The following is a 21,629-nucleotide window of genomic DNA, read 5'->3' on the forward strand; positions in this document are numbered from 1 at the left end:
ATCCATCCATTTTCTACCGCTTGTCCCTTTCATTTTATACGTATAGCCTTTAATCACAAACTTGTCAGAGTTTTGGAGAAACTCCTTCTGTCAGAGTGCTGTTCAACACAGTAAAGGAACCCAAGGATGCGCAGGACGCTGAGTAAAACACTTCTTTTACTGCGGAAATCTACTCACCAAAACAATCCAAACAGGAAGTAACAAAAAGCGACGGTGCGAAAGAGAGAAGACAAAATGTGCATTGCGGGAAAAAAAAACAAAAGCTACTCACATACAAAAATAAACTCAACTTGGTTTGGAGTTACAAGACGTGCACACGACAAAACAACACCAAGATGGATGGCACTGGGAATGGCCAAGGTAGCAAAATACTCAAAGCATAGAGTCAACTATAGTAAAGTGGAATCGCCGAGTGCCATCCAGCTGTCAAGGTGCTGCTTAAGTAGCACCAGGGTCAATTGGAAGCAGCTGTGCATGTTGCGGACACACAGGGACTCTAGGAGGAAGGAGAAATGTAAGAACAAGGTCAACTGCACCAAAAGAGGAAAACTGACTGTTGGAGCCAAATTTCCTATCTTGTTTATTTTGTTTTTAATTTTGTTTTCTCTAATTGATTGCTGGCTTCAGTTCATGCTGAATTTCTCTTTCAGCAGATTGCTCCGCCCACTTCCCCGATGAGAACAAGGAAGTGTGGACAGGTATGGGACTGTTGCTATGGTGCGGTTGCCATGGTAGCCTCCTTTAATTGTGTTCAGCTGGGAAGACTCGGGGGGCGATTGCATGGAGGACAAACAGTTTTGGAGCGTGTGGTGTGGTGTGTGGTCAGGTCTCACTGCTGTGACAATGTGCCATTCAAGGTCAGCATACATCATGTTCTAGAAGCTACATTTCATTTCATTTTGATAGCTTGGAATAAAGGGATTGTCATATCCAAACACATTTCTACAGTACTGGACATTCAATCATTTGCAGGCGTCAAACTGGTCAACACAGTCGCCCTCAGTATCAGCCCAAAGGTAAGGGCTGGACAATGAGAATAAAATGCCTCATAGCCGATTATACAAATGTGATCAATTCATCTTGATACTGTCCTGCCACAGTGAATAGGTTTCCCTTTTAAAGGGCAAATTCCTCCCAGGGTCTTTTGTCCTAATGACTGTCTGGATAAAGTGAGGAGACTATAATATAGGAAAACCATTTATTTTACAAATAGACTAGAATAAGTGGCACATTTTTACAGATAGGTAAATTTGACCGAACACCTGCATCATCTTATCAACAACACCCACATTCTTACATACAACATATTTAAGAATGGTGGTAATAAATAAATATGAAGTGTATTCAGATACAAACAATTATTGTTGTTTACTCTATTAAAGGACATATATGTGCACATGTATGCACTGATTAAAAATACAGAACTATAATGCCCACGTTTAGACTTTCTCTTTCAAACGCCATCTTGTTTTTTCCTCCTCCTTCTTCTTCTTCTTTCTATTTCCAGCAGACTAGTAGAACATCTTAGGTGTATTGCTGCCTTCCACAGGCTATTAACAAAATGTCCTCCTTCTGTCCTATGTCCCACACTACAGACTTGGACAAAAACAGGACAGAAAGTAAAAAGCAGCTTTAAGGACATCAAAACCCCGAAAGGGAATAAGCGGTAGAAAATGGATGGATGGAAAACAAAATGCATGCATTCTTTCCAACGGCCGCTGGGTGGCAGCAGAGGCTTCATGTATTACCTGAAGAAACATTTGACTTCTGACCTTTCCACATTGTTTATCTCATCTTTACTGCTGGAGTTCAGCTCACTGAGGATGTAAGCTCCATTTTGGTATTTTAATTATCTTTAATTATTCATAAACAGGCTTTGATGAATAAAGTACTATCTAATCTCATCTAATCTAAAACAAACCATTATTATCATTACTGCCTCATTTGTTTTTCACTCTCTACTAATTAAAACTGTTCTACCATAAAAACATTCAGGATGTTCATACAAACAATATTACACATCCCCAAACGTACCACTTTATTATGGTATTAATATCATACTTTATTACATTGAATATTCACAGGTTTATAACAGTGCTGAACATTTTAATTTCCCCTCGGGGATTAATAAAGTATTTCTGATTCTGATAATTACATCACTCTCATAAAGCCTTTAAAGCTGAATGTTTTTTTTTTAACCATAGCTCAGCTTCACAATGTTGGAATATTGACTGCTGATATTAATATTCTTCTATTGTTTGGAATATTAAACTTTACTATTTCTTTGCTCAAATGAACAGGATGAAAGTGTCTTTAATTGTCACTACTGAGTGTAATTATATATAATTATGTATATAATAATCTTCCATTCTTCACCTTCATTACCGCTTGATTTAACTCTCATCTTATTTTATCCAGAGAGAACTTGACCATAAAAATGTTGGCTGCACATCAATAAACTGTCACTAAACTTCAATAAAACTAAATATATCATATTTGGAGATTGTAAAAATGTAAAATACAAATAATGAGGGATAATATTGAAATGAAAGGAATAAAGGTAATCACATTTTTAGGAGTTAATATAGATGATGAAGTAAGCTGGACACTACAGTAAATGTTATTAAGAAACATAAAAAAAATGGAGTGCAATACTAAATAGAATAAAATACATACGTACAAATATTAACTACAATTATTGTACCCAACTTTAGTTGAAGCATACATTGTTTATTGCATAAAGGTCTGGGGACATACATATAAAACAATCACACAACAATATTCATATTACACAAGAGAGTAATAAATGTAATTAAAAGAATGAATTATAGCGACCCAACAAATGATTCATAAAGTCACACATTATAAAAGTAAATGATCTTGTATAAAAGACAACTGTTCAAATGATGTATAAAGTAAATAATAATATGCTTCCAGAAGTGGTCCAGAAGATGTTTCAGATGTGAACCAGTAAATATGAACTAAGAGGGATTTATGTGTACTCAAAAGCAAAGATATGAACGCATGTAAAACAAATATGTACATCATATAAAGGAGTTCATCCACGGAATCATCTACAATGAGAAAACAAAATATGTAACACTTCATTGTTCGAAAAAACATATACAAAACACTTATGAATAAGTATAAAAGTGAATTATAAATATCTACACCTAAAATGTTTATTGTATGTAACATATTTTATGTATTGTTTATTCTCACCTTTTCAGTCAAATTGTTGTGTTCATTTTAAAGTACACAAATGTGTATATTAACTCATGTACTTGACTGAAATAAAAGCACTAATCTGAAGTGTCTAATCTATAAATGTTAGAATCATATTAACAAGATTGTGTTACACACACAACAATGATGTCACACATGTTATATGTGCTGATGTTGTTAGAAAGTCAAAGTTCAAGTTTTGACAGTTTATTTCAAATCCTGCATCTTCATTTGCTGCTGCTGTTCTCACCAGCACACTTGTGTTTCTTACACTGGTACTTAGAAGAGAATCTTTCACCACACACACTGCAACTCAACATTTTCTCACCTGTGTGTGTTCTCATGTGTACTGTACACGATTGTCGATGAAGAAAGCTTTTGTTGCAGCTTGAACAAGAGTATGGTTTTTCACCAGAGTGCTTTATCATGTGTAATTTTAATTGTCGGCTTTCTATACAACCTTTACCACACACTGAACATGTAAAAGGTTTATCACCAGTGTGTGTTCTCATGTGTACTTTTAAACTTTCATTTATTACAAAACTTTTGCCACATTCTAAGCAGGAAAAGGGTTTTTCTCCAGTGTGTATTCTCATGTGTGCTTTTAACGTTTGATTTATTGCAAAACTTTTACCACATTCCGAGCAGGTAAAAGGTCTTTCTCCAGTGTGTGTTCTCATGTGTACTTTTAAATGTTCATTCAATACAAAACTTTTACCACATTCTGAGCAGGAAAAAGGTTTTTCTCCAGTGTGTACTCTCATGTGTACTTTCAAATGTTGTCTATGAGTCAAACCTTTACCGCAGATTGAACATGAAAAAGGTTTTTCTCCAGTGTGTATTGTCATGTGTGTTTTCAAATTTTGCCTAAGAGTAAATTTTTTACCACAGATTAAACATGAAAAAGGTTTTTCTCCAGTGTGCATTCTCATGTGGTCTTTCATCATTTGTTTAAGTCTAAAATCTGTACCATATTCTGAGCATGAAAAGGGTTTTTCTGCAGTGTGTGTTCTCATGTGTCTTTTCAATTTACTAGGAGATTTAAAAGTTTTGTCGCAGAGAGAACATGTAAAGTGTGTGTTGTCAGTGTGACATGTCTTATCATCTTTAGAGTCTTCATCATCAGTGTCAGGAGAGTGTGACGTTGTGTCCTCACTATCTGATAGTGGAGCTAAGAGCTTGTCTGCTTGTGATCCTCCACAGTGGTCTCCATCAGCTTCTGTTGTCATGTGTTGAGTTGAGCTGCTGCTTGGAGGCTCCCCCCCTCCCCTCTCCTCACTCTCACCTTTGACCTCATCATCTTCACTCTTCACAATCACATGGAACATCTCCAACCATTCTTGACTGATGCTGTGTTCCTCCTCTTCCTCTTTAATGTGAGGGGTCAGTGGATCCACCTCTTCCTCTTGACTGTGAGGGGTCAGTGGATCCACCGATTTTTCTTTAAAAAGGGGTGTCAGTGTGTCCTCCTCTTCCTTTTTAAAATGGGGGATACGTGGGTGTCCCTCTTCCTTCTTAATGTGGGAGGGCTGTGGCTCCTCCGTCCACATCCTGAAGCTCCACTTCTGTTGCTCAGGGTGAAGATGTTCTTCACAGACGTCTGCAAGACAAACACAAGTTTGAGAAACATCCATCTCTGCTCAGTCACACAATGCATTCAGTACTTTAACATGCACTTAGGAAAAAAAAGTTATCGTATGAACTGTCTTGAAATTTCAGTGACGTACACACACGCTGCTCTTTACATTATTCACAGGACAATTTAAAAAAACAGGACGACAGGACTTTGTACTATGGATGGACGATATGGTTTAAAAGGGATTTTGCGATATATTATTTCATATAGAATTACAGCTAGAACCATTTTAAAACAGACTACACAGGCTCCTAATTTAGTTGCTGAAATATGCAGTCAAATATTACATCATTTCCAGTATTATTTTCTCAAATAAAGTAACCAGATATTAACAGTAAATAAACAAGTGCAGTAATAATAATTGTTTCGACAAAATAATAAAATAAGAAATGATTAGAATATGTTACTGCATATGTCAGCTGCCAAATTAGGAGCTTTTGTAAACAGTTTTGAAATTCTTCTATTATCAATCATATACCAAATGATATATCGTGATATATATCATATATTAATCATAATTGTTTCGACAAAATAATACAATCAGAAATGGCACAATATGTTAAATTAAAAGTACCAACACTGCATATGTCAGCTGCCAAATTAGGAGCTTTTGTAAACAGTTTTGAAATTATTCTATTATCAATCCTATACCAAATATATAAATACAGTGGGGCAAAAAAGTATTTAGTCAACCACCGATTGTGCAAGTTGTCCCACTTAAAATGATGACAGAGGTCTGTAATTGTCATCATAGGTACACTTCAACTGTGAGAGACAGAATGTGAAAAAAAAATTTAGGAATTCACATTGTAGGAATTTTAAAGAATTTATTTGTAAATTACGGTGGAAAATAAGTATTTGGTCACTTCAAACAAGGAAGATCTCTGGCTCTCACAGACCTGTAACTTCTTCTTTAAGAAGCTCTTCTGTCCTCCACTCGTTACCTGTATTAATGGAACCTGTTTGAACTCGTTATCTGTATAAAAGACACCTGTCCACAGCCTCAAACAGTCAGACTCCAAACTCCACTATGGCCAAGACCAAAGAGCTGTCAAAAGACACCAAGAAAATAATTGTAGACCTGCACCAGCTGGGGAAGAGTGGATCTACAATAGGCAAGCAGCTTGGTGTGAAAAAAAATCCACTGTGGGAGCAATTATCAGAAAATGGAAGACATACAAGACCATTGATAATCTCCCTCGATCTGGGGCTCCACGCAAGATCTCATCCCGTAGGGTCAAAATGATCATGAAAACAGTGAGCAAAAATCCCAGACCCACACGGGGGGACCTGGTGAATGACCTGCAGAGAGCTGGGACCAAAGTAACAAATGTTACCATCAGTAACACACTGCGCCGACAGGGAATCAAATCCTCCAGTGCCAGACGTGTCCCCCTGCTTAAGCCAGTGCATGTCCAGGCCCGTCTGAAGTTTGCCAGAGAGCACATGGATGATACAGCAGAGGATTGGAAGAATGTCATGTGGTCAGATGGAACCAAAATAGAACTTTTTAGTATAAACTCAACTCGTCGTGTTTGGAGGAAGAAGAATACTGAGTTGCATCCCAAGAACACCATACCTACTGTGAAGCATGGGGGTGGAAACATCATGCTTTGGGGCTGTTTTTCTGCTAAGGGGACAGGACGATTGATCCGTGTTAAGGAAAGAATGAATGGGGCCATGTATCGTGAGATTTTGAGCCAAAAGCTCCTTCCATCAGTGAGAGCTCTGAATGGTTGACCAAACACTTATTTTCCACCATAATTTACAAAAAAAATCTTCCTACAATGTGAATTCCTGGATGTTTTTTTCACATTCTGTCTTTCACAGTTGAAGTGTACCCATGATGAAAATTACAGACCTCTGTCATCATTTTAAGTGGGAGAACTTGCACAATCGGTGGCTGACTAAATACTTTTTTGCCCCACTGTTAATCGTGACAATATATTGTTATTGGGATATAGATTTGAGGTCATATCGCCCATACCAAACATTGGTTCGCCGAGTCATTTTGTTTGGCCCACCAAATATATTAATTGTTTTATATTCTTCAGATGTGTGTGTATGTTTAAAATGTTGTACTCCTGTTCTACATCACGTGGAAGTGTCATGTCATGGGGATGGTGTGCTTTTAACTAAGGGTGTGACGATACGGTCAGCTCACCAAAGGATACTCGATATTGGCTTTAGGAGAAGGAGACAATATTTTGGTGGTTAACATGATTCTTACACATATGTGTACTTCATGTGTATATGAATGTACTTTCCCTTGTGTGCTTAGTTTTACTGTAACTTCATAGTGGATAATATCTATAAACAACCTCAATTGTTTTTCATCTTTAATTTGATGGACTGTTTACTTATCTGACAAATTCAAAGGAAACTGCACTTTTTTAAAATGTCGCCTATCATTCACAATCCTTATGTAAGACATATGTTTTAAACTCTTATGAATCTTAATTAGTAAATAAACGTGAGCACAAATCAGCTAATATTGGAGTCAATGGGAGCTCCTCTATTAGACCCACAAAGTCCTCCAAAAAAACATCCAAAAACTGCCAACAATACTCCATTTACATTTTGTGACCTGAATATTAACCAAGTATTAGCGATATTCAATCAATCAATCAATGTTTACTTATATAGCCCTAAATCACTAGTGTCTCAAAGGGCTGCACAAACCACCACGACATCCTCGGTAGGCCCACATAAGGGCAAGGAAAACTCACACCCAGTGGGACGTCGGTGACAATAATGACTATGAGAACCTTAGAGAGGAGGAAAGCAATGGATGTCGAGCGGGTCTAACATGATACTGTGAAAGTTCAATCCACAATGGATCCAACACAGTCGCAAGAGTCCAGTCCAAAGCGGGTCCAACTCAGCAGAGAGAGTCCCGTTCACAGCGGAGCCACCAGGAAACCATCCCAAGCGGAGGCGGATCAGCAGCGCAGAGATGTCCCCAGCCGATACACAGGCAAGCAGTATATGGCCACCGGATCGGACCGGACCCCTTCCACAAGGGAGAGTGGGACATAGAAGAAAAAGAAAAGAAACAGCAGATCAACTGGTCTAAAAAGGGAGTCTATTTAAAGGCTACAGTATACAAATGAGTTTTAAGGTGAGACTTAAATGCTTCTACTGAGGTGGCATCTCGAACTGTTACCGGGAGGGCATTCCAGAGTACTGGAGCCCGAACGGAAAACGCTCTATAGCCCGCAGACTTTTTTTGGGCTTTGGGAATCACTAATAAGCCGGAGTCCTTTGAACGCAGATTTCTTGCCGGGACATATGGTACAATACAATCGGCAAGATAGGATGGAGCTAGACCGTGTAGTATTTTATACGTAAGTAGTAAAACCTTAAAGTCACATCTTAAGTGCACAGGAAGCCAGTGCAGGTGAGCCAGTACAGGCGTAATGTGATCAAACTTTCTTGTTCTTGTCAAAAGTCTAGCAGCCGCATTTTGTACCAGCTGTAATCTTTTAATGCTAGACATGGGGAGACCCGAAAATAATACGTTACAGTAGTCGAGGCGAGACGTAACAAACGCATGGATAATGATCTCAGCGTCTTTAGTGGACAGAATGGAGCGAATTTTAGCGATATTACGGAGATGAAAGAAGGCCGTTTTAGTAACGCTTTTAATGTGTGCCTCAAAGGAGAGAGTTGGGTCGAAGATAATACCCAGATTCTTTACCGTGTCGCCTTGTTTAATTGTTTGGTTGTCAAATGTTAGAGTTGTATTATTAAATAGAGTTCGGTGTCTAGCAGGACCAATAATCAGCATTTCCGTTTTTTTGGCGTTGAGTTGCAAAAAGTTAGCGGACATCCATTGTTTAATTTCATTAAGACACGCCTCCAGCTGACTACAATCCGGCGTGTTGGTCAGCTTTAGGGGCATGTAGAGTTGGGTGTCATCAGCATAACAGTGAAAGCTAACACCGTATTTGCGTATGATGTCACCTAGCGGCAGCATGTAGATGCTGAAGAGTGCAGGGCCAAGGACCGAACCCTGGGGAACTCCACACGTTACCTTAACGTAGTCCGAGGTCACATTGTTATGGGAGACACACTGCATCCTATCAGTAAGATAAGAGTTAAACCAAGACAGGGCTAAGTCTGACATACCGATTCGTGTTTTGATACGTTCTAATAAAATATTATGATCGACGGTATCGAAAGCAGCGCTAAGATCGAGGAGCAGCAACATAGATGACGCATCAGAATCCATCGTTAGCAATAGATCATTAGTCATTTTTGCGAGGGCTGTCTCCGTCGAGTGATTTGCCCTGAAACCGGATTGAAAGGTTTCACATAGATTGTTAGACGCTAAGTGTTCATTTAACTGCTCCGCAACAATTTTTTCGAGGATTTTTGAAATGAAGGGAAGGTGAGACACCGGTCGGTAGTTTACCATGAGGTCAGGATCGAGGTTAGGTCTTTTAAGGAGAGGATGAATAACCGCTTTTTTGAATGCTAGGGGAACAGTGCCCGAGGAAAGTGATAAGTTTATAATATTTAGCACTGATGGACCTAATAATACAAAGAGCTCCTTGATCAGTTTCCCAGGAAGAGGGTCAAGTAAACATGTTGTTTGTTTTATTCCATTTACACGTTGTAACAATTCCTCTAATGTTATTTCCTCAAAACGAGAGAAACTATTTTGGAGGGCAGTATCCGCCGTATATACAATCGTGTCAGTGTTAATAGAACCCCGTTGTAGCTGGGACGCATTGTCTTTAATCTCCTTTCTAATGACTTCAATTTTCTTACTAAAGAATTGCATAAAGTCATCAGCTGAGTGGGTGGAGCTACTGGAAGGAGTCCCTTGTTGGGTTAGCGATGCTACCGTACTAAACAAAAATTTAGGATCGTTTTTATTACGGTGGATGAGATTTGAGTAATAATTAGCTTTAGCTAAGGTAAGCATGCGTTTATAAGTTATTAAACCATCACTAAATGCTTGATGGTGCACCTCAAGTTTAGTCGTGCGCCATTTGCGTTCCAGCTTTCTGCATAATAATTTCTGAGCTCTAGTTTCTTCTGTAAACCACGGGGTGCGCTTTTTTGGAGCCTTTTTTAACTTTAGCGGTGCTATGTTATCAATGGTTTCGCGCAGGGCGTCGTTAAAATTGTTAGTGAGGTTATCAATAGAGCCCACATACTTTGGGAATGGTGCCATTACCGAGGGCAGTAGGTCAGCAAGAGTTGTCGTTGTGGCCGTATTAATGTTGCGGCTGCTATAGCAGTTATTTTTATTATTAGTTTGACGAACATGCGTCTGAACCTCGAATTTTATAAGGTAATGATCGGACAATACTTTAGTATACGGGAGTATCGTAACTTTGGAAGCGGTGATCCCCTTGACAAGCACTAGGTCTATCGTATTACCGTTGCGATGCGTGGGTTCATTTATTATTTGTGTGAGACCACAGCTATCAATTATACTCTGGAGCGCTACGCACGGTGGGTCCGATGGGGTATTCATGTGGATATTAAAGTCCCCCATTATGATTATATTATCGGCGTGTGTCACTAGATCAGCAACGAACTCTGAGAATTCATTGATGAAGTCCGAACAGGGCCCTGGGGGGCGGTAGATAACAGCCAGGTGTAGAGGCAGCGGTGTGACAGACCTCATAGTAAGCACCTCAAACGATTTATATTTATTATTTATGTTAGGACTAAGGTTAAAGTTTTCGTTGTATATTAGTGCGACCCCTCCACCCCTTTTAAGCGGACGGGCAATATGCGCATGTGTAAAGTTAGGAGGACATGCCTCATTTAGCGCAAAAAAGTCGTTTGGTTTAAGCCAGGTTTCGCTGAGACCGATGACGTTAAGATTGTTGTCTCTGATAATATCATTAACTAACAACGTTTTGGGAGACAATGATCTTATGTTTAAAAAACCTACATTATAGGTAGTGGGCTGTTTTAGGGAATTTTTGATCAAATTATCCGTAGTAGCAATATTAATAATGTTGTGTTTATTATGCCCAGTGCATTCAGTATAATTACGACCATATCTAGGAATTGATACGACGGGAATGTTCCGATTGTTTGATTGTTGCTTTGATAAACTGCACGCATCATGGTTAGCCACCTCAGTAACGGGGATGTTCCGATTGTTTGTTTGTTGCTTTGATAAACTGCACGCATCATAGTTAGCCTCCTCAGTAACGGGGATTTTCCGATTGTTTGTTTGTTGCTTTGATAAACTGCACGCATCATAGTTAGCCACCTCAGTAAAACACATGTCCAACTCTGAAACACTCAAAGCAGAAAAAACTTGTTCTAATTTAACAGACTCCTTACCCAGACCAGTAGTCTCGCACTTTCCATCTAAATCCGTCTTCAGGGTGGAGGGAAGTGGTGTACTGTGGGGATTAGCCTTCTGCTTTGTTTTTAGCCCCGCTCGACATCCGCGTTTCCGATCACACCGCTGGCGTCTGCTCCGTAGACGGCCCCCGCTGCTACTAGACTCCCCTGCTTCACAGGCCGCTGGATGTAGCCGCCGATGTATCCCCATGCTAGTTAGCATGTTTAGCACGCCCGCGTCTATCAGTCCAAAACGGCCCAATATGTCCATATCCAGAAGTGTCTGGCGGTCGTACGTGATCACGGAGTGACCACGATGCGAGCCAGCCATGAAGTATGCAGAACTGTCCGGCATTTCCGCCAAATGTTCCATCTTTAGCAAGAGCACCGCAGTGTCGCAGCCCGTCCGGGCGCCGCCATCTTTAATATTGTTATTATAAGTGCTAACGCTAAGGACCAATGTTCCCTCTAATTTTTCATGTGTGTTAGCAAACGCACAAACTCCCTGAACATTCAGTGGAGCACATGTGAGCAACATTAGACGTGCACACCAGTGTCACACCAGTCCCAAACATGACATCATAACAATTTCAAAGTTTTATTAAAATAATTTTCTGATATAAGTGATCTTGCCCTCTTACAATGACAATAACAAAAAAACATGTTTTTCATGAACTATGTGCTAGTATTGTATGTCTGGCTGCTGGTCCTGCCTTTAAAAGAAATGTTACCCCTTTCAGAGATTACCTTTAGTTCCTGTAACTTTCGGTCTGTAAAATACATCTTTTTATTAGCATTTATGAAATCTAGTGACAATATTTCATGAATAATATCCTTAGATTAACATTCTTAATAAATGGGAGTAAAATAAGGACACATCTGATTGAGGAGTCAGAGTGTTACAACCTGGCATTCCCACATTGTGTGGCGCTGGGGTTATCCGACTTTTTGTCTGGCCATAAACGCAACACTGGCTAAGTGCCATGAGTGCTTGTGTTGGTGAGAGAGCGAGCGGCTTCTGTTGAAACGACGGATGACAAAGTTGGTGTAAAGGGGAACATTATCACAATTTCTGAAGGGTTAAAACCAATAAAAATCAGTTCCCAGTGGCATATTTTATTTTTCCAAGTTTTTCTCAAAATTTTACCCATCACGCGATATCCCGAAAAACGACTTCAAAGTGCCTGATTTTCACCATCAGTATATCAACCAGTTAAAGGGGAACATTATCACAATTTCAAAAGGGTTAAAAACAATAAAAATCAGTTCCCAGTGGCTTGTTTTATGTTTTGAAGTTTTTTTCAAAATTTTACCAGTCCCGGAATATCCCTAAAAAAAGCTTTAAAGGGGAACATTATCAGCAGACCTATGTAAGCGTCAATATATACCTTGATGTTGCAGAAAAAAGACCATATATATTTTTTAACCGATTTCCAAACTCTAAATGGGTGAATTTTGGCGAATTAAACGCCTTTCTGTTTATCGCTCTTTTGGCGATGACGTCAGAACGTGACGTCACCGAGGTAACACAGCCGCCATTTTCATTTTCAACACATTGTAAACATTGGGTCTCAGCTCTGTTGTTTTCCGTTTTTTCGACTATTTTTTGGAACCTTGGAGACATCATGCCTCGTCGGTGTGTTGTCGGAAGGTGTAACAACACTAACAGGGAGGGATTCAAGTTGCACCACTGGCCCGAAGATGCCAAAGTGTCTGCCGCCAGACCCCCATTGAATGTGCCAGAGTGTCTCCACATTTGACCAGCGATGCTAAGACAGACATGGCACAGAGATGTATGGATAACCTGCAGATGCATTTGCAACGATAAAGTCAACTAAATCACAAAGGTGAGTTTGTTGATGTTGACTTATGTGCTAATCAGATATATATTTGGTCCCGGTGTAACTGCTAGCTAATCGATGCTAACATGCTATGCTAATCGATGCTAACATGCTATTTACCGGCGGTGCTAAAGCAGACATGGCACAGAGATGTATGGATAACCTGCAAATGCATTTGCAACGATAGTCAACGAAATCACAAAGGTGAGTTTTGTTGATGTTGACTGCCAGCTAATCGATGCTAACATGCTACGCTAATCGATGCTAACATGCTAATTACCGGCGGTGCTAAAGCAGACATGGCACAGAGATGTATGGATAACCTGCAGATGCATTTGCAACTATATTACGTTTCCTTCCACCCACATTTAATGCGAAAAAAACACTTACCAATCGACGGATTTAAGTTGCTCCAGTGTCAAAAGATCCGAAAGTCCTGATCGTTTGGTCCGCACATTTTACTGGCGATGCTAACGCAGCTATTTGGCCATGCTATGGCTATGAATAGCGTCAATAGCTATTCGCTCAATAGCTTCAGTTTCTTCTTCAATACTTTCATACTCCAACCATCTGTTTCAATACATGCGTAATCTGTTGAATCGCTTAAGTCGCTGAAATCCGAGTTTGAATCCGAGCTAATGTCGCTATATCTTGCTGTGGTATTCCCATTGTTTGTTTACATTGGCAGCACTGTGTGACGTCACAGGGAAATGGCCAGTGTCTTCGCAGAGAGCGAAAATAAGGCACTTTAAAGCTTTACTTAGGGATATTCCGAGACTGGTAAAATTTTGAAAAAAACTTCAAAAAATACAACAAGCCACTGGGAACTGATTTTTATTGTTTTTACCCCTTTTGAAATTGTGATAATGTTCCCCTTTAAAGTGCCTTATTTTCGCTATCTTCGAAACCACTATCCATTTCCCTGTGACGTCATACAGTGCTGCCAATACAAACAACATGGCGGTTACCACAGCAAGATATAGCGACATTAGCTCGGATTCAGACACGGATTTCAGCGGCTTAAGCGATTCAACAGATTACGCATGTATTGAAACAGATGGTCGGAGTATGGAGGCAGATAGCGAAAACGAAATTGAGGAAGAAATTGAAGCTATTGAGCGAATAGCTATTGACGCTATTCGGCCATAGCATGGGTGTACCTAATGAAGTGGCCCATAGCATGGCTGCCTTATTAGCATCGCCGGTAAAATGTGCGGACCAAACGATCAGGACTTTCGCATCGTGTGACATTGGAGCAACTTAAATCTGTCGATTGGTAAGTGTTTGTTTCGCATTAAATGTGGGTATCTAGTTTCAAATGTACGTACAGCTAGCGTAAATAGCATGTTAGCATCGATTAGCGTAGCATTTTAGCATCGATTAGCTGGCAGTCATGCTGCAACCAAATATTTCTAATTAGCACATAAGTCAACAACATCAACAAAACTCATCGTTGTGATTTCGTTGACTTAATCGTTGCAAATGCATCTGCAGGTTATCCATACATCTCTGTGCCATGTCTGTCTTAGCATCGCCGGTAAAATGTGCAGACACTCTGGGAAATTCAATGGGGGTCTGGCGGCAGATTTCTTGCCAGTGGTGCAACTTGAATCCCTCCCTGTTAGTGTTGTTACACCCTCCGACAACACACCGTCGAGGCATGATGTCTGCAAGGTTCCAAAAAATAGTTGAAAAAATGGAAAATACCAGAGCTGAGACCCGGTGTTTGTGATGTGAAAATGAAAATGGTGGGTGTGTTACCTCGGTGACGTCACGTTCTGATGTCATCGCTAAAAGAGCGATAAACAGAAAGGCGTTTAATTTGCCAAAATTCACCCATTTAGAGTTCGGAAATCGGTTAAAAAAATACATGGTCTTTTTTCTGCAACATCAAGGTATATATTGACGCTTGCATAGGTTTGGTGATAATGTTCCCCTTTAATTATCCTGTGACTTCACAGCGTGAAACCACCAGAAACAAACATGGCGGATAACACTGAAAGGTATAGCGATAGTAGGCGTAAGCGAATCAACAGATTACGCATGTATTGAAATGAATAGTTAGATTGTCGCGGCAGTTAGCGAAAACGAAATTGAAGAAGAAACTGAAGCTATTAAGCCATATCGCTTTGAACCGTATACAAGCGAAAACGACAAAAACGACACGAAAGACAGCGATACGGGAGGAAGCGAGGACGAATTCAGCCATTGCCTTCTAACCAACGATTGGTATGGGTTTGTTTGGCATTAAAGGAAACAAACTAACAACTATGAACTAGGTTTACATTCTTTGTAATTTGTTTGCTTCGGTTTTCTGCGCATTTTTGTGGGATGATCTGGTGTTGAAAACTGGGCTCTGGGTGATATCCGCAATGTACGATTATCGGGTTGACTTTATTTTCCATAGTCTCTTATCACGTTAGACACAAAATACTGCATTACACAAGACTACCCGAATGTACTCGAATGATTGAAAAAAAAAGTGCTTGCTGTGCTTCCGAGGTCTGTCGTCCCTGAATAACTCGCACTCCGGCAAATTCAGTGGTGGTCTATTTTCCAATATAGCAGATTTTTTTTACTTTATCGTTGGAAATGCATCTGCTTTGAGTGTCGCAGGATATCCACACATTTTTGCAATTTCTGTCATAGCATAGCTGTCGTCGGTAAAGTGTGCGGAACAAACGAGGGACCATTTCGTCTGCTTTCCCCACACCCTCGTATTTTGAACAAATTTCGTCCAATTTCTTGCCACTTTCGCATCTTTTTGCCAGTGGTGCAACTTGAATCCCTCCCTGTTGGTGTTGTTACACCCTCCGACAACACACCGACGAGGCATGATGTCTCCAAGGTACGGGAAAACAGTCGAAAAAGCGGAAAATAACAGAGCTGATTTGACTTGGCGCGTGTAATGAGATTGCGACGTCACGGGTCAAAAAGTCATCGCTCTGAAATGCTATCAATTGTAAGCCGTTCAAATCGCCAAATTCACTCTTTAAGAGTTCGGAAATCGGTTAAAAAAATAGATGGTCTTTTTTCTGCAACATCAAGGTATATATTGACGCTTACATAGGTCTGGTGATAATGTTCCCCTTTAAGCCTGGTTTGTATGGCAGAAAATTACCAGTTTTAATGGATAAAAGTTTTTTTTACTCATGTTTTTGGTGTGGTTACAAACAGTTTTGCTCAATAAAGTGATTGATGGAATTCCTGTCCGTAAAGTGTCTCGACAGACGATAATTGAACTGTGTCACTTGTCACTCATAGAGTTGCGTTGCAAAATCCTACAGAATAAATTGTAATGTGTTTATTTTGTTTAAAGGGGAACATTATCACCAAACCTATGTAAGCGTCAATATATACCTTGATGGTGCAGAAAAAAGACCATCTATTTTTTTAACCGATTTCCGAACTCTAAATGGGTGAATTTTGGCGAATTAAACGCCTTTCTGTTTATCGCTCTGGAGGCGATGACGTCAGAATGTGACGTCGCCGAGGTAACACACCCGCCATTTTCATTTTCACATTACAAACACCGGGTCTCAGCTCTGTTATTTTCCGTTTTTTCGACCATTTTTTGGAACCTTGGAGACATCATGCCTCGTCGGTGTGTTGTCGGAGGGTGTAACAACACTAACAGGGAGGGATTCAAGTTGCACCACTGGCCCGAAGATGCGAAAGTGGCAAGAAATCTGCCACCAGACCCCCATTGAATTTGCCAGAGTGTCTGCACATTTTACCGGCGGTGCTAAAGCAGACATGACACAGAGATGTATGGATAACCTGCAGATGCATTTGCAACTATATTACGTTTCCTTCCATCCACATTTAATGTGAAAAAAAACACTTACCAATCGACGGATTTAAGTTTCTCCAGTGTCAAAAGATGCGAAAGTCCTGATCGTTTGGTCCGCACATTTCACTGGCGATGCCAACGCAGCTATTCGGCCATGCTATGGCTATGAATAGCATCAATAGCTATTCGCTCAATAGCTTCAGTTTCTTCTTCAATATTTTCATACTCCAACCATCTGTTTCAATACATGCGTAATCTGTTGAATCGCTTAAGTCGCTGAAATCCGAGTTTGAATCTGAGCTAATGTTACTATATCTTGCTGTGGTATTCCCATTGTTTGTTTACATTGGCAGCACTGTGTGACGTCACAGGGAAATGGCCAGTGTCTTCGCAGAGAGCGAAAATAAGGCACTTTAAAGCTTTATTTAGGGATATTCCGAGGCCGGTAAAATTTTGAAAAAAAAAATCAAAAAATACAACAAGCCACTGGGAACTGATTTTTATTGTTTTTAACCCTTTTGAAAGTGTGATAATGTTCCCCTTTAAGAATTGGTGTAATGTGCTCACATTTTTTGGTCTTTGTTACAACTCTATAGTGAGGGAAGCATCTGAAAATCTGGGAACTAAATTGTTACCAAGAAATCTCTTCACCAATGGGTTTCTAAAGGTGTCTAATAACATGTCCTAAAAAGTTGAAACTCAACTCCTGGGGGAAACCTCATAAAAAACTGCACAAAGTCGGGGTACCAATAACCGATTTTTGAAAATTTGAAAATGCTTAATTAGGCCTTAAGTAACTTGTGAGGGGTCAAACTAGGTTTTTTTAATGATCCCGAGTTCATTTATAGCATTTGTTTTTCACTACAACTATTCTATACTAGCAGCAGCGTTCTGAACAAGCTGTAGCTGCCTGACAGTTTTTTTGGGAAGACCTGCAAGGAGACCATTACAATAGTCCAGCCTACTGGTAATAAAGGCATGTACAAGTTTTTCTAAGTCATGAGCTGACATGAGCCCTCTAAGTCTTGTTACATTTTTGAGGTGATAGTAGGCCGATTTTGTTACTGATTTGATGTGACTGTCGAAATTTAAACCAGAATCTAAAATAATCCCAAGATTTCTGGCTTTATTTGAGGTTTTCAGGGACAGTGATTGAAGGTGTTAGATTACTTTAAACCTTTCTTTTTTAGCACCAAAAACAATTATCTCAGTTTTATCTTCATTTAGTTGTAGGACATTTTGACACATCCAGTGTTTGACTTGCTCAATGCACTGGCACAGAAGATCTATGGGGCGAGAGTCATTTGGTGACAGCGCTACATAGATTTGGGTGTCATCGGCATAGCAATGAGGGTCAATTTTATTATTTTGCACGATTTGTCCTAGTGGGAGCATATAGATGTTAAATAAAGTCGGCCCCAAGATTGAACCTTGGGGGACTCCACATGTTACAATGGTTGGTTCTGATACAAAGTCACCAATGGAAACAAAATAGTTTCTATCTTGTAGATATGACTTGAACCAGCTTAAAACTGTGCCTGAGATCCCCACCCAGTTTTCCAACCTGTCCAAAAGTATAGAGTGGTCGACAGTGTCAAATGCAGCACTGAGGTCCAATAACATTAATACTGAAGTTTTGCCAGAGTCTGTGTTTAGACGGATGTCATTTAGAACTTTAAGAAGGGCCGTCTCTGTGCTGTGAAGAGGTCGAAATCCTGACTGGAAGTTGTTGTGGCAGCCAGTAGAAGCCAAGAAGTGATTTACGGCTATATAAGTAAACATTGATTGATTGATTTAGTTGTTGGAGGACAACTTTCTCAATTATTTTACTTATGAATGGTAGATTTGAAATTGGTCTGTAGTTGTTGATAACAGAGGCATTTAGGCTCCGCTTAGTAAGCTAACAACAGCAGCTCGGACTTGCGTGACTTCACCAACGGCAGGTTTAGTCACGTTTGACTTAAGTTCGTTATATAGACCCTCTCCCCGGTGACTGTATAATTTGGAGAGCGAGTGTGGGACAATTTAGAGAGTTAGTTATGGGTTACGGTTGCTAAGTTGCTGCGAGGGACGTGGACAGCGCGAGGTTGGCGTGTCCATTGCACGCGCTCACGGACTAGTCGACAGAAAGGTGACCCAGGACGAGGCTGGTTCTTCTCTCGCTCCAGACTGGACCTCCTGAGGCGTGGTAAAGGAAGCACGCCCGTGCTATCCCCCCCCCCCATCTCTACTCCACAACGGGACGTGACCCCCTCTCCAACGCCCCCTTTGTAACCAGCAGTTTCAACTCACCCCCCCACCCCTAAGTGCACCACCAATTCATCAGGACCGCAACAGACAATCTTCTGGCCCAGTCAAGGGGCCCAGGTTGGACTGTGTGTGTGTGTTGTGTGATTGGTTTAATGTGGGTTGTTCTATTGGGGAGGTAACGTGTGAGTGGGGAAGACTGTATGAGTGTAATTAATGTCTGATTATTGTATGTTTATCTGGTTATTGTATAGTAAATTGTTAAACTGTATAAGCCGTCTCCTCTCACTCTCTTTTAAGATTAGATTCTTACGTAAATACTGAATAATCCGAACATCCGCCCTAAGGTAAAAATACAGTCCTTTATAGGCTCCCGTACAATGGTATAAAATGGAGAGCATTGCTGTCCCACATTGTTCCCTTGCTGTCTGTCCCACCGACCAAGCCAAAGACTTAGGTCCAATGACGAAACAGGGCGTAGCTGCCACTGCCTGGACCGACATGCAAATCCCACATTTTCAACACTCCCCGTTTTAAAAACATAGCTATGTTGCACTTTGGACACACCAGGAGCTAGCAGCTACACAACAGCTAAGCTAAAACAGCACATTTAAGCATATCAAATAATTATAGTTGCTTACTACGTACACAAAGTCTCCAAAACAGAAGTCTGATAGAAAATATCCAGTAACAAACGTGTCCGCATCATTCAACGTTCTGCACCATGAGCTTGACTTAATGAATTATTGTGGCCACTAGGTGTTGTGAAAGATCAAATCAAACAATTGCAAAAGCATCCGTCATAAGTTTAGTGTTTTTTTTATATTTGTGTCAATATGTATAAGCATCCTCAGCCTTCCCGGGAAGGTCTATTCAGGTGTACTGGAGAGGAGTTTACACCGGATAGTCGAACCTCGGATTAGGGAGGAACAGTGTGGTTTGCGTCCTGGTCATGGAACTGTGGACCAGGTCTATACTCTCGGCAGGGTTCTTGAGGGTGCATGGGAGGTTGCCCAACCAGTCTACATGTGCTTTGTAGACTTGGATCAGGCATCCGACCGCGTACCCCGGGAGGTCCTGTGGGGAGTGCTCAGGGAGTATGGGGTATCGGACTGTCTGATTGTGGCGGTCCGCTCCCTGTATGATCAGTGTCAGAGCTTGGTCCGCATTGCCGGCAGTAAGTCGGACACTTTTCCAGTGAGGGTTGGACTCTGCCAAGGCGCCGATTCTGTTCATAACTTTTATGGACAGAATTTCTAGGCGCAGTCAAGGCGTTTAGGGGATCTGGTTTGGTGGCTGCAGGATTAGGTCTCTGCTTTTTGCAGATGATGTGGTCCTGATGGCTTCAACCGGCCAGTATCTTTAGTTCTCACCGGATTGGTTCGCAGCCAAGTGTGAATCGACTGGGATGAGAATCAGCACCTGAGTCAAAGGTTCTCGTCCGGAAAAGGGTGGAGTGCCCTGCCCCAAGTGAGTCTTGTTCACGAGTGAGGGAAGAGTGGATTGTGAGATCGACAGGCGGATCGGTGTGGCGTCTGCAGTAATGCGGACGCTGTATCGATCCGTTGCGGTTAAGAAGGAGCTGAGCCGGAAGGCAAAGCTCTCAGTTTATCGGTCGATCTACGTTACCATCCTCACCTATGGTCATGAGCTTTGGGTTATGATCAAAAGGACAAGATCACCGGTAAAAGTGGCTGAAATAGGGCTCTCCCTTAAAGATCGGGTGAGAAGCTCTGTCATCCGGGAGGAGCTCAAAGTAAAGCCGCAGCTCCTCCACATTGAAATGAGGAGCCAGGTGAGGTGGTTCGGGCATTTAGTCAGGATGCCACCCAAATGCCTCTCTATGGAGGTGTTTAGGGCGCGTCCAACCGGTAGGAGGCCACGTGGAAGACGCAGAACACGTTGGGTAGACTATGTCTCCCGGGGGGCCTGGGAACGCCTCGGGAACCCCCCGGGAAGAGCTGGACGAAGCGGCTGGGGAGAGGAAAGGCTGGGCTTCCCTGCTTAGGCTGCTGCCCCCGCGACCCAACCTCAGATAAGCAGAAGAAGATGGATGGAAGGATGGAAGTGTAACACAATTTTATGTTTCTTGAAAACAGCGTCCAGTCGTTGATTTTGTCGCTCCTTCTCCTCTTTTGTTGGACAATGTTCCTCCTTGTACTCTGCTATCGTTTTTTTTTTTTCTAACATCACAGATATTTCTACTACGGCAGCAGTTAGTCACTGATTCAGCAACACTCACATCATTAGTAATGTAGACATGTTCACACAATAAAAACACTTTACACTTACATTGGATCTCTGCTTTGATGTGTCGATCACTTCCGCCTCTCTTTGTTAGCAGCTAACAAGCTAAGCTAACCAGCAGGCTAGGCTAGCACGTATAAGTGCACTCAGACTAATGTATCCGCATACAAACAATTAATAACGACGTTTACTCTGTTAAACGACACACATGTGCACATGTACGTTGTAATTAAGACCTAGAAACCATAATAACCAAAACAACGTATTCTCCGTCAGACGCCATCTTGTGTTGTTCTTCCTCCTGTGTGACGTGATTGAA

At 41.0% G+C, this 21,629-nt stretch overlaps 3 protein-coding genes across 4 annotated transcripts in view; 1 reads left to right on the forward strand and 2 right to left on the reverse strand.

Moving 5' to 3' along the window:
- Positions 1–21,629, reverse strand: part of LOC133542457 (gastrula zinc finger protein XlCGF57.1-like) — a 170,172-nt gene that overhangs the window by 70,837 nt on the left and 77,706 nt on the right. The gene's annotated exons all lie outside the window — the stretch shown is intronic.
- The window catches only part of LOC133542462 (oocyte zinc finger protein XlCOF22-like), a 44,509-nt gene that overhangs the window by 8,883 nt on the left and 13,997 nt on the right, over positions 1–21,629 (forward strand). The gene's annotated exons all lie outside the window — the stretch shown is intronic.
- LOC133542510 (oocyte zinc finger protein XlCOF6.1-like) lies at positions 2,710–21,626 on the reverse strand. The gene is made up of 2 exons (XM_061886713.1): positions 21,356–21,626; positions 2,710–4,825 (listed from the first exon to the last, which is right to left on the reverse strand). The coding sequence occupies exon 2, from the start codon at positions 4,773–4,775 to the stop codon at positions 3,453–3,455; it is 1,323 nt and encodes a 440-aa protein (XP_061742697.1). The 5' UTR covers positions 4,776–4,825; positions 21,356–21,626; the 3' UTR covers positions 2,710–3,452.

The sequence above is a fragment of the Nerophis ophidion genome, linkage group LG24 (assembly GCF_033978795.1).
Source record: "Nerophis ophidion isolate RoL-2023_Sa linkage group LG24, RoL_Noph_v1.0, whole genome shotgun sequence".
NCBI lineage: Eukaryota > Metazoa > Chordata > Actinopteri > Syngnathiformes > Syngnathidae > Nerophis > Nerophis ophidion.

What these genes read in the sequence shown, in the direction of transcription:
- LOC133542510 (XM_061886713.1), bottom strand. Translation starts at nt 4,775, where the DNA reads ATGTGGACGGAGGAGCCACAGCCCTCCCACATTAAGAAGGAAGAGGGA.